The following is a 15,908-nucleotide window of genomic DNA, read 5'->3' as shown; positions in this document are numbered from 1 at the left end:
CTAAGCCTGTGCACCACAACTACTGAGCCTGCACTCTTGAGCCCACAAGCCACAACAACTGAGGCCCGCGTGTCTAGAGCCCGTGCTCCACAACAAGAAGCCAATGCAGTAAGAAGCCCGTGCACTGCAACGAAGAGTAGCCCCTGCTCGCTGCAACTAGAGAAAGCCCATGCACAGCAACGAAGACCCAACACAGCCAATAATAAATAAATAAATAAATAAATAAATTTATTAAAAAAAAAAAAAAAGACATGAAGCTCATTCACAGATATTTCCTTGATAATCCCACCTCTACTTTTGGCTTCTGCTTAGATGGCTGAGGGATAATGCCTGAGTTTCCTAGAGGCTCCCTGGTTACACTGAGGGGATCTGTGAGTCACTCTCTCAGGCTCTTCAAAGAGCCTTTGTGTAGCTGAACACTCTGACATTCTCAATGCAGCCTTGGTTTTTTTCTCTAGAGCATGCTTTTCCTGACAGTCAATCTCTTAATTTTAGGGTCTTTTATCATCTGAAGAGTATGGGATTTTCAGAAACAATCAAGCTTGTTCCTTTAAAAAAAAAAAAAGTTTATTTATTTATTTATTTGTTTATTTATTTATTTATTATTTTTGGCTGCGTTGGGTCTTCATTGCTGTGTGCAGGCTTTCTCTAGTTGCGGCGAGCAGGGGATACTCTTTGTTGCAATGCGCGGGCTTCCCATTGCAGTGGCTTCTCTTGTTGCAGAGCATGGGTTCCAGGCGTGCGAGCTTCAGTAGCTGTGGCACGCGGGCTCAGCAGTTGTGGCTCGTGGGCTCTAGAGTGCAGGCTCAGTAGTTGTGGTGCACGGGCTTAGATGCTCCATGGCATGTGGGATCTTCCTGGACCAGGGCTTGAACCCATGCCCCCTGCACCGGCAGGTGGATTCTTTTTTTTTTTTTCAATACGCGGGCCTCTCACTGTTGTGGCCTCTCCCATTGCGGAGCACAGGCTCCAGACGTGCAGGCTCAGCGGCCATGGCTCACGGGCCCAGCCGCTCCGCGGCATGTGGGATCTTCCCGGACCAGGGCACGAACCCATGTCCCCTACATCGGCAGGCGGACTCTCAACCACTGCGCCACCAGGGAAGCCCTGCAGCAGGTGGATTCTTGACCACTGCACCGCCAGAAGTCCCACCTGTTCCTTTTTGTTAACAGCTCTCCTCTCAGTCTATCTCTTTCCACTTGCATTTTCTACTCTTCAATACTGTGCTTGGGGGACTTCCCTGGTGGTCCAGTGGGTAAGACTCCATGCTCCCAATGCAGGGGGCCTGGGTTCAATGCCTGGTTGGGGAACTAGATCCCGCATTCATGCCTCAACTAAGAGTCCGCATGCTGCAAATAAAGATCCTGCATGCCAAAACTAAGACCCAGCACAGCCAAAAAAAAAAAAAAAAAAAAAAAAATACGGTGCTTGGAAACTTCAGTTAAATGTCGTTTCACCATTTACAAGTTCTACTTTCTTCATAACTGCTGGACACAAGTCAGCTAAGCTTTCTGCCATTATATAACAAGGATTCCCTTTCCTCCAGTTTTCAATAACATGTTCTCCATTTCCTTCTGAGTCCTCACCAGCACTGCCTTTCGTGTCCATATTTCTACTAACAGTCTGTTCATGGTGATTTAAGTGTTCTCTAAGGTAATTTAGGCTTTGCCCATAATGGTCCTCACTTACTTCTGAGCCCTCAATGGTGGTTTCTAATGTCTGTATTTCTACTAATGGTCTGTTCAAGGCAATCTATGTATTTTTCTATCATGCTTCTCAAAATTCTTCCAGTTTCTACCCATTGCCCAATTCCAAACCCATTTATACATTTTAAGGTATCTGTTACAGCAGCATTCCACTTCTGGTTCCAAAATTTATTTTCTACTGCTGCTATAACAAATTACCACAAACTTATTAGCTAAATGTAACACAGATTTATTATTTTATAGTTTTGTAGGTCAGAAGTCCAGCATGGATCTCATGGACTAAAATCAAGGTGCCGGTGGGCTGTGTTACCTACTGGAGGTTCTAGGAGACAATCTGTTTGCTGCTCATCTGGAATGTCAGAGGATTCAGTTCTTTAAGGCTGTAGGACTTGAAGTCCCCATTTTCTTGGCAGCTATAAACAGAAGGTTATTCTCTGCCTCTGGAAGCTCTCACATTCCTTGGCTCATGGCCTTCTTCCTCTATCTTCAAAGATAGCAACAGGAGGTAAAATTCTTCTTGTGTCTCTCTTTGTCCATCATTCCATCTTTGTCTGACCAGAGAAAAGCTCACTCTGCTTTTAAGGAGTCATGTGATTAGACTGGATTTACCTGGATAATTCAGGATAATCTTCCCTATTTCAAGTTCCATAACCTGAATCACATTTGGAAAGTCCCTACTGCCATGTAAGGAAATATATCCAAAGGTTTACAGAGATTAGGATATGGGACATCTTTGAGGAACATTATTCTGCCTACCAAACCTGTGGCAAAGAGCAAAGTCACGGAGCCATTTGCCTAGGTTCCAATTCCTGCTACGCCAATTACTACCTGTGTGACCATGTTTACTTGGGCTCCCTGCGTGTCAGTTGTGTCTTCTGTAAAATGAGGATAATAGTACCTATCTGTGGTGGAGACCTGGAGACTGTTAACTGCCCCAAAAAGCCATTTCCTACTTTATTTTCTTGGTCACAAAACCCACTCCTTACCCTTCAAATTTAAGTTGGACAGAAAATCGGCCAGCTAGAGACTATATATGGTATCTGCCTTGGAGCCAGGTTGTGGCCATATGACTCAGTTTAGGCCAATAGGGTATGAGCAGAAATAATATATATAATTTCTGCTTCACTTAAAACTTAAAAGCTGCCTGCCTGGCAACTTGTCTCTGTCTCTCTCCTTTTCTATGGGCTGGAGTGCAAATGTGGCTGCAACCTAGTCACAATTATGCAGATAAGAACACCACCTTAGGGCTTCCCTGGTGGCGCAGTGGTTGAGAGTCCGCCTGCCGATGCAGGGGATACGGGTTCGTGCCCCGGTCTGGGAGGATCCCACATGCCGCGGAGCGGCTGGGTCCGTGAGCCATGGCCGCTGAGCCTGCGCGTCCGGAGCCTGTGCTCCGCAGCGGGAGAGGCCGCGGCAGTGAGAGGACCAAAAGAACACCACCTTAGTGAAGCAATGAGATCAAGAAACCTAGGTCTTTGAATGACCTCATGGGACAGATCTGCCCCACCTGCCAGGCAGGGCTGGACTATTATATGAGACAGAAATAGACTTCTGTATTATATAAATCAATGTATTTAATATCTGTAAAGTGCCCACACACATAAGGAGTGCTATACAGTAATGTTCTTCTTACTAACTGCATTATTTTGCATTCTGGAGGTTGTAATTCTACTTAATGTCTCAGGCCACCAGTCTCATACAGAAAACAGATAAGCAACAGTAGTGCAATGTGACTTAATTAAAATGTGTAATAAGGGACTCCCCTGGTGGCGCAGTGGATGAGAATCCGCCTGCCAATGCAGGGGACACATGCTCAATCCCTGGCCCAGGAGGATACTACCTGCCGCGGAGCAACTAAGCCCGTGCGCCACAACTACTGAGCCTGTGCTCTAGAGCCCGTGAACCACAACTACTGAAGCCCACAAGCCACAACTACTGAAGCCCACACACCTAGAGCCCGTGCTTGGTAACAGAAGCCACTGCAATAAGAAGCCTGCGTACCGCAACGAAGAGTAGCCCCTGCTCGCTGCAACTAGAGAAAAGCCTGTGCGCAGCAATGAAGACTCAATGCAGTCAAAAATAAGTTAATTAAAATATGTAATAACAAATTTTATTTAAATAGTAAAGAGAAGAGGAACCGAAAGTTATTGAATTCATATGTGCCAGGCATTTACTATGTTATGTTTGACCCGAGAAATAGTTCTAAGAAGCTGCAGAGATGAGGAAACAGGGGCTCAGGGGTTAGGTCCCTTCCTTGAGATCATTCTAGCCTGGGGTAGCTTGAGAGCTTGTTTTTCCCACAATATTCACTGCCCCCTCTGCCCAAAAGGCAGGTTAATGGGGGAGTTGCAAATCGGTCAATAAGCCCCCCTGAATCATGTTACTCACATAGATGTTCGGTACTTGATGTCATCTTTTTCAGCCAGTTCTTCACAAGTGAGACCGTTGTGCTCCTTCCAGAGTCCCTGACACTTCCTACAGGTCTCCTGGGGATAAAGGAGAGACACAAAGACAGCTCTTGGTGAGTAGACACCATATACGTTTCTGTATAACAATCGGGAATGCGAAACAAGCTTCACTTGGCTTGAATTCTTTCAGAGGATCTCTCTCCCTTTCAGCAGGGATATTTCTAAAGACATCTCTCAATAGAAGATGTAAGAAACATTATAAGAAAGCATGGGGAAAGTTTTCTCTCCTTGGATCCAAAGAAAATGTCGCTCCCATCACCCAAGGTTTATAAGGTTTTCTAAAATGCCAGGAGTCACCTGAAAAAACTACAGAAGATAAATTTATGTGACCTTGGTTTTTTAAAAATAAAATACTGTGAACTGCTTGAGGTCTGGTTCTGCCCAGTGTTCCAGTGTTGGGTCTGGCATAGACCACTTGTGTTGAACTGAAGTGAAGAACAGTCTAGATTAGGATCACTAGGGGGTCCTTAAGGGAGACAGTCCCTCAGTCATCCCTCACTCATAAACATGGATATCATCCTCCATGGCTTAACTTCATTTATAAACATAAATTCAAAAAAATTACTACTTTTTATTCTAGGACTCTTCACAGTTTATAAAATATTTTCACATGTGCCAGAAACCATCTCACATCAATAACAGGAATTTAAAGAAACACTAATCTAATTTAATTTCCATAAATAGAAATCACAACCCTAATAAGTACAATGAAGGAAGAAATGGTGTTGTCAGCTTTGTTTGGCCTGGGGCGACAGTGAAGGCTTGAGGAAGTGGAGCCTGAGATCAGAAAGATGAGTCAAAGAAAGCAAAAGCAGAATAGCATTCCAGACAGAGGAACAGTAAGAGAAAGACTCTGGTAGATGAAACTGGCCGAGTTTGGTTCCTGTAGCTGGACTGCAGGCAGTGAAAATAGGCCTAGTGAGGCCCACTGGAGCCAGTCCCTGTGAGGCTTTGTAGGATGTGATTACCAGTTTGACCTTTATCCTAAGAGTGGTAGGGAGGCATCAAAAGGTGTCAAGCATGGAAGTAACATGAGCAGGTTTGTGATTTTAAAAGATGATTCTGCGTGGAGAACAGAGTAGAGGGAGAAAAGAGTGGAAGTGTAAGACACTAGGAAGCTATTAAAGTCATTCAAGAGAGAGAATTTGGAGGCCCCGGTCAGGTAGGTGAGGACATGAAGGAAAGTTGACTGATTTAAGAGAAATTTAGGAAGTAAAACTGGCTGGCTTGGTGACGGCCTGGCTCTGGGAATGAGGAGAGGGAGGTATCACCCTGATGCCTTGGTTTCTCGTTTGTGCAACCCAAGATAATAGTGACATGGATGGAGCTTGGGAACAGTGGAAAAGGCCTGGCTTGGGAGGAGGGAGGGCAGGTGTTAAGATCCCGAGTTTGATCTTGGCAGTAATGACACAGGGGGACCTGTGGGACACCCAGTGGAGATGTCAGGCAGGGAGTTGGGGGTACATGTTTAGCATCTGGAAGTACCTGGGGTAGAGCTCGCCAGGAGATGTGCTAGATTATATCTTCACATCAATTCTAGAAACATCTCCTACCTCTGTATTCTCCACTTACTACTGAACTTTCTCTAATATATACTTGCTAAGATGACTCTAACAAGGTGCAGAGTAGTATACATAGTAAAGATGCTACCACTTCTACATCAAAAAAGGTGGTGGTGGGAGAATATAGTGATATATAAAATCAACCTGAAAGGATACCCAAGAAATTGGTAGTACTGATTGTCCCGAGTGGCTGTAAAGTGGGGTGAGACTTCTTACTGTAAGCTCTTTGTATCTTTTGTATCTTGTACTACCTAATTAAAATATAAAATTTTAAAAGAGAAAGAGAAATAAAATGGACTGCTTGAGGAACTGAGAACCTGAATAACTCTCATAAAAAGGCTTCAATCAATGGCATGGGGTGGGGTGGGGTTAGAGATGAGCTGATCAGAGATTCTCTATTAAATGCTATTGCTTCCAAGGGATATGCTGCTCTCTGGTCCACTACTTACATCTCTGTCAGTAAACAGAAGCTAAATCAGTACTGACTTCATTACTACACACCCAAACGTAAAGCAGCATAAAACCCCAATTTTTTTTAAAACCCGTTTTTAAAAGACCTTGTGCCTGACTATTCTGGGAAACTGGAGGATAAACAACAGCTGGAGAATAGATGAGCTGGTATCTATATCCTAACCTTCAAAACAATACTAACCTAGCCACCCACCAGGAATAACATCTTGGAAACAATGCATGGCATTTAGAGAGTGCTTTCCAGCATTCCTGGTGATCCAGTTATTAATTCATGGGACCTTCTTCATAAGGGAAGAACCCATTTTCTAGGTGAGGCACAGGTCCATGACAGCAAGATGACCTGGCCAAGCTGAGTCAGCTGTGAGGGGTCACCACGAAGCCACTGCTTACTTCCAATGTCACAGCGGCTCTCCTGTAGGTCCATGTGTGGTTTTTCAGGCATGTACTTCTTATTGAAGGGCTGAGGGATCCCAGAGAATAAAAATGAAATGTCTTTTGAAGAGACTAGCTAGTTAGACATTGAAACCCACAATTAAAAGAAGGCAAGCATATAGCAGGCTGGGTGAATTTTACATTTGGACCTTTCTGTGTGTTGTTTCTTTAAAACGTACCCTCTCTTCTAAACACAGTGTATAGTTCACTAAGCTGTAATTCTCTCCTCTCAAGTACAGCTAGGCTTTGTTCCTAAATGCAACAAATGCTTAAACAATATTAGGCAGAAGAAATGTTCTTCAACGTTTCTAACATGAAGATAATCAATTCTTCAAAGTAAGGTTAATGAAAGTCCTAAGGACCATTTTGGAAGGTGGAGTACAACGTTGACAAGTAACTTCAAAACATGAAGGACATGGGGCTTCCCTGATGGCGCAGTGGTTGAGAATCCACCTGCCAACGCAGGGGACACGGGTTCGAGCCCTGGTCCGGGAAGATCCCACATGCCACGGAACAACTAAGCCCGTGAGCCACAAATACTAAGCCTGCGCTCTAGAGCCTGTGCTCCGTGTGCTTCTAACAAGAGAAGCCACTGCAATGAGAAGACCATGCACTGCAACGAAGAGTAGCCCCCGCTCGCCGCAACTAGAGAAAGCCCGCGCACAGCAATGAAGACCCAACACAGCGCCCCCCCCCCAAAAAAAACCCAAAAAACATGAAGGACATGCATATCCTGGCTGTCAAATATAATTGGAGAGGCTTCCCATCGCCTGTGTGTGTTTTCAGATCAGGAGGAAACAGATGAATTCATCATCAGCCCAAATACAACAGAGAAGGGAGCTCCTTCCTTCTTGATGAGGAAGGCATGCACACACTGGTTAACTCAGCAGCTACCAGTCCATGTTCCTCATGACATCAGAGAGATTTCTGGTTAAGTTTTATGTTGCCCTTTAGTGCGCAAGATGCATCAAGGTGTTTTGACTATTCATTAAGGTCTTAACTTTATACTCTAAAGAAAGTACTCGATAGCTTCTCTTCATCCATTTTCTGCTGCTTAAATAATGTTTACTGGGTAAGGCAGAAGATCAAGTTTGGTTTCAGATGACCCTGTCAGGGAGCTGGTATTTCTTCAAAGAAACAGCTTCCTAAAAGACTAGCAGACAGTGTCCAGGTCATCATCTACGCATAGCAGGGCTTCCTGCTGCTGGCAAAGAACCCGAGAGATGAGACCAAGGGTCCAAGTCACCAGACTCTGCACTTCTTGCTCGCCATACCTTCAGGCCTGCTCTGAAGCTGCTTGGCTCCCTGTGCACCCCGCCTCTTTCCTGCTTGACTTCCAGCCTTGTCTCAGAAGCGGAACACAGGAGAAACTGCTCACTGATTTCTGAATGGTTCCTCCAGTGAAACTTCTAGACTCACTCTCCAGGGGAGAGAAGTCTGCTGGCCTAAGATATGGGGCATGGGGCTGTGGCCAATTCATATCGAATCTCTGAGATTCCAGCTCTCTGCTTTGCCATCTCAGGTACTCAAAAAATGGTGGGGCTGTAAATCCTCACACCTCTTAAGTAAAAGATGAGGCCCGGGCACCTGACCATTCACAAATGCTTAGCATACTCTAGAAGCCACAGGGCTACGGGCATTCAGGCCACATGTGTCTTCCAGTTGTCAAAGTCACTGGTTCTCCCCACCTCAAGACCCAAATGACATACGGATGCTAGCCAAATCCAGAAAGAGTTCTATTTTAAGACAGGAAAACAGACAATGAGATGGATGCTGGAACCCTTGGGAATCAATAAAGCTTAGCAAAGTCAAAGCTCAGGCAGAATCAGTGGGCTTTCCTTCCTTTCACTAAGGGAATTTGAGGATTTCTATTTTCTCTACAGCAAGGATGCCAAGGAAGTCAGATATGTGAGCAAACCAAGTAGAGCACCGTGGAGGTAAGTATAATAGTGTACACATATACGTGTGCATGCGCACACACGAGCACACAAGAGACAGCAAAGGGGGTGGGGCTAAGTCAGACAAGGATTCTTTGAGGAGTTGGTGTCTTCATGGGACTGAATAAAACCAGTATCGTGGGGACTTCCCTGGTGATCCAGTGGTAAAGAATCCTGCCTTACAATGCAGGGGATGCAGGTTCGATCCCTGGTCAGCAAACTGAGATCCCAGATGCTACGGGGCAACTAAGCCTGTGCGACACAACTACTGAGCTTGTGTGCCTCAACTAGAGAGAAGCCTGCATGCCGCAACGAAGGTCTCTCGTGCTGCAACGAAGACCCGATGCAGCCAAAACAAACGAAAATAAAAAAACAACAGTATCATGAGTGATGAGAACATCCAGGCAACCAGTAAAGCACTCCTCTCATCTGGACTGACAACTCTTAGCGAAGTGCCTTTCCCAGCTACAACAGCCATTAAAGTATGTAAAATGTAGAAGCAGGGAATTCTCTGGAGGTCCAGTGGTCAGGACTCTGTGCGTTCACTGCTGAGGGCGTGGGTTTAATCCCTGGTCCGGGAACTAAGTTCCCACACGCCGCACGGCACAGCCAAAAAAAAAGTAGAACCAGACTCTCAATCAAACATTTCAACAATGAAACATATTCAAAGTGTTAATATTTTAATGAACACAAAACGTTTTCATATCATTCAATAAAATTGTTTTGTTTTGGGCTTCCCTGGTGGCGCAGTGGTTGGGAATCCGCCTGCTGATGCAGGGGACATGGGTTCGTGCCCCGGTCCGGGAAGATCCCACATGCCGCAGAGCGGCTGGGCCCGTGAGCCATGGCCGCTGAGCCTGCGCGTCCGGAGCCTGTGCTCCGCAATGGGAGAGACGACAACGGCGAGAGGCCCGCGTACCGCAAAAAAAAAAAAAAAAAAAAAAAAAAAAGTTTTGTTTTTTAAATAAAATTATTTAAAAGTATTTATTTCATCCTACCCTTTACAATTTTCTGTATTTATGTATATTTTTCAATGTATGTTACAGCAGTAGTACAGACACATAATTTATAAATAAATAAATACATACTTTGGGGGGAATTCTGCTGTACACATTTTTTTCCAATACAGAGAGCAATCGCAAAGTTGTGCCATCTACTACCCTAGATATCAGAAAGTCACGGAAGCGATCCAGATATGGCAGCAACCTGCCTGGGCATGTGTTTCCAAATGCTTTGATGGACTGAAGAGGCTGAGACTAGAGGCAGGAAGACAGTTAAGCAGCAACTGAAGAGTCTGTGGGACTGGGTTGGGGAAAACATGGACTTGGATCAAGTGATGAAGGAGGAGAAGCAGATCTGAGTGAGGGTGGGAGGCAGAGGTGAGAACAGAAGTTTAATTTTAAACAAGCTTATTTATTCACCCTCAATATTTGCTGAATTTTTATCATTGGTTGAGGGCTGTATGAGATGCTGGGGATACAGCATTAAGCAAGTTAGACTCAGTGTCTAACTTCTTGCAGCTTATGTTCTGCTGAAGAAAAAAGATATTAGACAAACAGGATATATAGCTACAACTGCAACAGGAACATTCAGAGGAAAAGCACTGGGTACTGTAAAAGAGCAGAGTTTAATCAGCCCAGCGATCAGGAAAGGCTTTTTGAGGATGTGATGTTGAAGCTGAGCCCTGAGGGATGAGCAGAGTTAGCCAGACATGGGGGAAGGGTGTTCCAGGCAGAGGGGAGAGGATGTGTGAAGGCTTTGGTACAGGTGAAGGCCTATCTCATTCAAGGAGCACAGAGGGAGTTGGTATTGGCTGGAGTCCAAGGGGGAGAGCTGAGAGTAGACAGTGGTCAATCCTGGTGCAGCCACTGAGGCTGGAGGGAGGTGTTTGGAAAGCTAGGCTAAATGGGTGGGAAGTGCAATGATCTAAATTCACATTTTCAAAAGATCACTCTGGCGGCTGATGGCTTGCTAGGTTGTAGGACCTTGCAGTGACCCCCTCACTGAACTAGGGCCTGGTAAATAACTTTTAGGGGAACAAGCCCTAGAGTCTGGATTCAGTTCTTGGCCAGACTTCCTCCACAGCCCTCCACAAATAAGGCCACAACCTCCCTCCTGAACCAAGCTGTGCGAACGCTGAGCCTGGCAGAGGTGAGGCTGACCTGTGACCAGCAAATGGCAACATACCCATCTTTTCTTGCTAGGAATAAGAGGACCACTTTTCCTACACGATTTCAGAAAGGGACTTCATCATTATTTTAAAAAGGAGATTGTTTTTTCAGTTTTGGCTCTTTAGATGAGTTTCTCATTGAAATGTCATCTATATGGTACAGAACATCTTTTTTTTTTTTTTTTTTTTTTTTTTTTTTTTTTTTTGCGGTATGCGGGCCTCTCACTGTTGTGGCCTCCCCCGCTGCGGAGCACAGGCTCCGGACGCGCAGGCTCCGGACGCGCAGGCTCAGCGGCCATGGCTCACGGGCCCAGCCGCTCCGCGGCATATGGGATCCTCCCAGACCGGGGCACGAACCCGTATCCCCTGCATCGGCAGGCGGACTCTCAACCACTTGCGCCACCAGGGAGGCCCGGTACAGAACATCTTTAACAAGAGTCTTGAACTCAGACATCTCACCCGAGACCCTGGTTCAAGGTTTCAGACCTATACACCTTCTGGTACAGGCTGTTTACATACACATTTCACTTAGTCTTCATAGCAATTCTACGAGGGAAGTACTGGCCATTATCACCCCCCCCCCTTTTTAAGTAAACGAGAAAGGAAGGCTCAGAGAGGCAAATTAACTTGTTTAAGGTCACAGAGCTATGGACTCAAGTCTGCTCAAATCCATTTACACTTCCCACTCTATTCTCACTGATTGCCAGCACGGTGTCTGTGAGCAAGAACAGGTCATTGTTTACTGGAAACCTGAGGGCACATTGTTTACTGGAAGCCCTGAGGTTACAATGGGCATCTTGTGTAAGGAGACCACAGACGAAAGGTCAGTGAGGTCACGTAGAACCAAGCGTCAGGGTAGCAAAGGTGTGGACACTGAGCTGCAGCTGTGCAGGATGCCTGCTTCCCCGTGTTTCCTGGAGAGCTGGGAATGACCCATTAAGAGGCAGGATGGACTAGGATTAAACACGAGGACACCTTTTCTTAATGGTAATGATAGGAACCTGCTAATCACAAAGTAATCCTGGACTGGATACATGTGAGGAAGTAGCTGTTCCTGCCGCTTTCAGCCAGTTGCATGTCTGGCGGGGCACAGACGGAAGTGTGTTTTTAGATTCCCATTAGATGTACAAACGTGAGTATTCCACACCAGAACCAAATATCAGTTACCTGGTCCTTCCCTCAACCAGCCCCTGGAACTTTACTTGTAAATACTGGCCACTCACTTCCCCAAAGGTGGCCAGGATTATGATACGTGAAGACGTGCTAGTGAGAATGCTTGAGATGATTACCATCACCAACACTGTGATTCAGTGCAGACAATTTCTGCACTGAAAGGAGTAAGAACACTTTCACTTTCCCTCCCTTGCCCTCTTCAACAAATACCTCCTGAGCGCTACCATGAGGACCAGGCACTGTTCTCAGCAAATGATCAGTGAACAAATGAAGTCCTTGCCCTCCTAGAGTCTACATTCTGGGAGTGCTGGAGTGGGTGGATCGCCAAACAGATAAACAGTCTAGTCTGTAGGAAGACAAGGAGCACCCGGGGGAACTAAAGCAAGGTGAGGGGCTAAGAGGTGTGAAGGACAGCCTTGCGCAGAGGTGGCGTGTCAGCTCAAACCTGAAGGGTATCTGGTAGAGGAGCGGGAGCAGGATGGAGGATGGTGGAGTGAGCCAGGAGAGAAGAAGGAGAGAAGCTCAGAGAAACAGCCGTCCCAGGTCTCACGTCCATCCCGAGCCAGCACCCAAGGCCAGCACTGCTGGCCTCCTGCCAGTGCCACACGCTCAACACCCTCGACCTCGCAAAGCTCTGCCTAGGTGTCCTTTCTCTGCTGGCAACACCTACTCATCAGCTCTCATTTCAAGTACCGGGGGCTCTGGAAAACCCAAATGACACGGGCAAAAGTTGGCACTCTTTCTCTGGACTCTTGGAGCCCTTGGCTCCAACTTTAATAGTGTCTTGTAATTATCTGGTTACATCACATCTCCAAGGAGCCAAGCACTCCTTGCAGGCACAGACTATGCCCTGCTGATCACTACAGACAGGCTTGGAATGGCGGGTTCCATTCATGTATTCAAAAAATGTTATCCTTTGAGGGCCTGTTATGTGCCACATGGGGATACACTGGTGAGTAAGCCAGCAAAATTCCTGACTGAAAGGAGCTTACAATGTTCTACACTGTGTTTCAGCTATCTTTGGACTTCTAGGGCCTTACACTAGGTCTGAGACAAACAAGGGGCTGTAGGTATGAAAAATTACAGAGAGATGAAGCCTGGCAAGACAAAGCACATTCCTCTCCATACAGAGTTACAAATACAACCCCACCCCTACTCCTGGGACTTTTGCATTTTACGTGGGAAAAAGGCATATGAAACCTCTTAGTAAACTGATCCCCTTCCCAAAAGAACATTAGTTCCTCCCTATCATATCTTTTTCTTTATAGTTATGTAAAATATAATGAGAAAATCAAGCTATATGTAAGACAATTTCAAGTTAATTCTTCAGAGTTTATGCCTTAAGGATACGGACTACGCCTTTTCCACTGTGATTCTTTTCTTTGCTCCCTAATCACCTTCCCCAACCTAATGCATAAAACTTACAGATCAGTTATTACCAAGAAGCTAATGGCCAAATGCCTGCAGATGGTGCTTGAGAAAGCACTGCATATATTTCAAATAAGACATTGTTTGTTGATTTTCTCCTATAGCTCCAATATGTGGAAACTGATCTCTCTTCATTTCCAATGAAAGGAGCTTCACCAACTATACTGCTTGTGTGAGCCTCTATTTTAGAGGGATTAAGACTCAAAAATCACCGTCAAGACTTCCCTGGTGGCGCAGTGGTTAAGAATCCGCCTGCCAATGCAGGGGACATGGGCTCGAGCCCTGGTCCGGGAAGATCCCCCATGCGGCGGAGCAACTAAGCCCATGCACCACAATTACTGAGCCCGCACTCTAGAGCCCACGAGCCACAACTACTGAGCCTGTGTGCCACAACTACTGAAGCCCGCGCACCTGGAGCCCGTGCTCCACAACAAGAGAAGCCACCGCAGTGAGAAGCCCACGTACCACAACGAAGAGTAGCCCCTGCTCGCTGCAACTAGAGAAAGCCTGTGAGCAGCAACGAAAACCCAACGCAGCCAAAAATAAATAAATAAATTTATAAATTAAAAAAAAATCACAGTCAGCCTGGCTCTTTCCTCCCACCCAGGGGCTCTGGAAGGTCAGTTACTACCTGAGGTCAGATCACAGGCTCCTCCTGCCCACCCGTCACCCCAGCAAGACCAGTCCACTCTGCCTGGGCCTACTTTTCTATTCCTTTTTTTTAATCACTATTTTTTTTGAATTTTATTTATTTTTAACACAGCAGGTTCTTATTAGTCATCCCTTTTATACATATTAGTGTATATATGGCAATCCCAATTTCCCAATTCATCACACCCCCACCACTTTCCCCCTTGGTGTCCATACGTTTGTTCTCTACATCTGTGTCTCAGTTTCTGCCCTGCAAACTGCTTCATCTGTACCATTTTTCTAGGTTCCACGTATATGTGTTAACATACGATATTTGTTTTTCTCTTTCTGACTTACTTCACTCTGTATGACAGTCTCTAGACCCATCCACGTCTCTACAAATGACCCAATTTCGTTCCTTTTTATTGCTGAGTAATATTCCATTGTATGTATGTACCACATCTTCTTCTTTTTTTTTTTTTTTTTTTTTGCGGTACGCGGGCCTCTCACTGCTGTGGCCTCTCCCGTTGCGGAGCACAGGCTCCGGACGCGCAGGCTCCGTGGCCATGGCTCACGGGCCCAGCCGCTCAGCGGCATGTGGGATCCTCCCGGACCGGGGCATGAACCCGTGTCCCCTGCATCGGCAGGTGGACTCTCAACCACTGCGCCACCAGGGAAGCTCGTACCACATCTTCTTCATCCATTCGTCTGTCGATGGGCATTTAGGTTGCTTCCATGACCTGGCTATTGTAAATAGTGCTGCAATGAACACTGGGGTGCATGTGCCTTTTTGAAGTATGGTTTTCTCTGGGTATATAATGCCTGGGCCCACTTTTCTTAAAGGACCAACAAAATTTGAACATTAATTCTTTAAATGATGTCTTGTAATTATTGGATTACATCACACCCCTACAAGAAGCCAAGCTCTCCTTGCAGGGGATTTCTCTCTTTTCTCAAAGTAAATAATCACTCTGAGGCAGAAGAACCTTTCGATTTCTGAATGTAGAAATGCACATCTGGGTGGGACCAGGCGACAGCTCTGGGCAACATTACCGCGGAATGGGCTTCTCTGGGGAAGATTCCATACTGTTCTTATTTTTGGATGGTCACACACACACACACACTGAACTATGGAGATTTAAAGAAAGGTGTGCGCTGGGTGCGAACCCTACCATTTCTGTGCACAGAAGCAGCTTTTGAAAACAGAAGTCTCCAAATCTTACTCCCGCAGATTAGAAAGAAGTCAAGCACTCCCTTCCTTTGGCTCCACCGGGATTAGGTGACGCATCGGAAGAGCTGGTTGATAAACCTGGTTTCTGTGCTAACGCTGCCCCCTAGGGGTGGAAAGCCATAGAGGGGCGGAGACGTAGAGCTTTACGCTGCCGGGGAACAGGGTCAGGCTTGGGAAGCACTGACTGGGGGAAGCCCGTTACAGCAGGGCCACAGCTGCCTGCTGTTTATCGTACTATGGGGACCAGGACTCTAAGATAGAAAGTGGGAGATAAATGTTTCCTGAAGTGAATGTAAGTTCAAATACTGACAACGTTCTCTAGAATGTCCACGTAACAGAACCAATGGCACAATATAAGCAACACCCAGGGCAATGCCAGGAGGTGGACATTAATATAATCTGATGACTGCTCTGGGCATTGGGGAATAAAATGGACAGAGACAAATCCCGTACCTTCAGAGAATTTACTGGGGGTGGAGGGAAGGTCACACCGTATGCCAAATAAGTAAAATACACAGTGAGATAAGATTACAGGTGCTTAGGAGAAAAACACAGGGAGGAAGAAGGTTAGCGTTGGGTTGCAGAAAGGGAAATTGTTCATAATTTTAAAGTGGGTGGTTGGGGAAGGCCTCTCTGAAAAGGTGTATTTAAGCAAAGACTTAGGAAAGCAAGTAGGCTTTGTGATGTCTGGGGGAAAGAA

General features: G+C 45.9%; 1 protein-coding gene across 5 annotated transcripts in view; it reads right to left on the bottom strand.

The window, feature by feature from the left end:
* Window positions 1-15,908, bottom strand: part of RNF216 (ring finger protein 216) — a 176,414-nt gene that overhangs the window by 28,301 nt on the left and 132,205 nt on the right. For all 5 annotated transcript variants that reach the window (XM_060120646.1, XM_060120647.1, XM_060120648.1 and 2 more), the window contains one exon: window positions 4,095-4,192. In XM_060120646.1, the coding sequence (XP_059976629.1) occupies window positions 4,095-4,192 (98 nt within the window). The remainder of the gene's footprint in view (window positions 1-4,094; window positions 4,193-15,908) is intronic.

The sequence above is a fragment of the Mesoplodon densirostris genome, chromosome 16, assembly GCF_025265405.1.
Source record: "Mesoplodon densirostris isolate mMesDen1 chromosome 16, mMesDen1 primary haplotype, whole genome shotgun sequence".
Taxonomy (NCBI): Eukaryota; Metazoa; Chordata; class Mammalia; order Artiodactyla; family Ziphiidae; genus Mesoplodon; species Mesoplodon densirostris.
The sequence above is the reverse complement of the archived record's forward strand: the minus strand, read 5'-3'. Positions and strand labels throughout refer to the sequence as shown.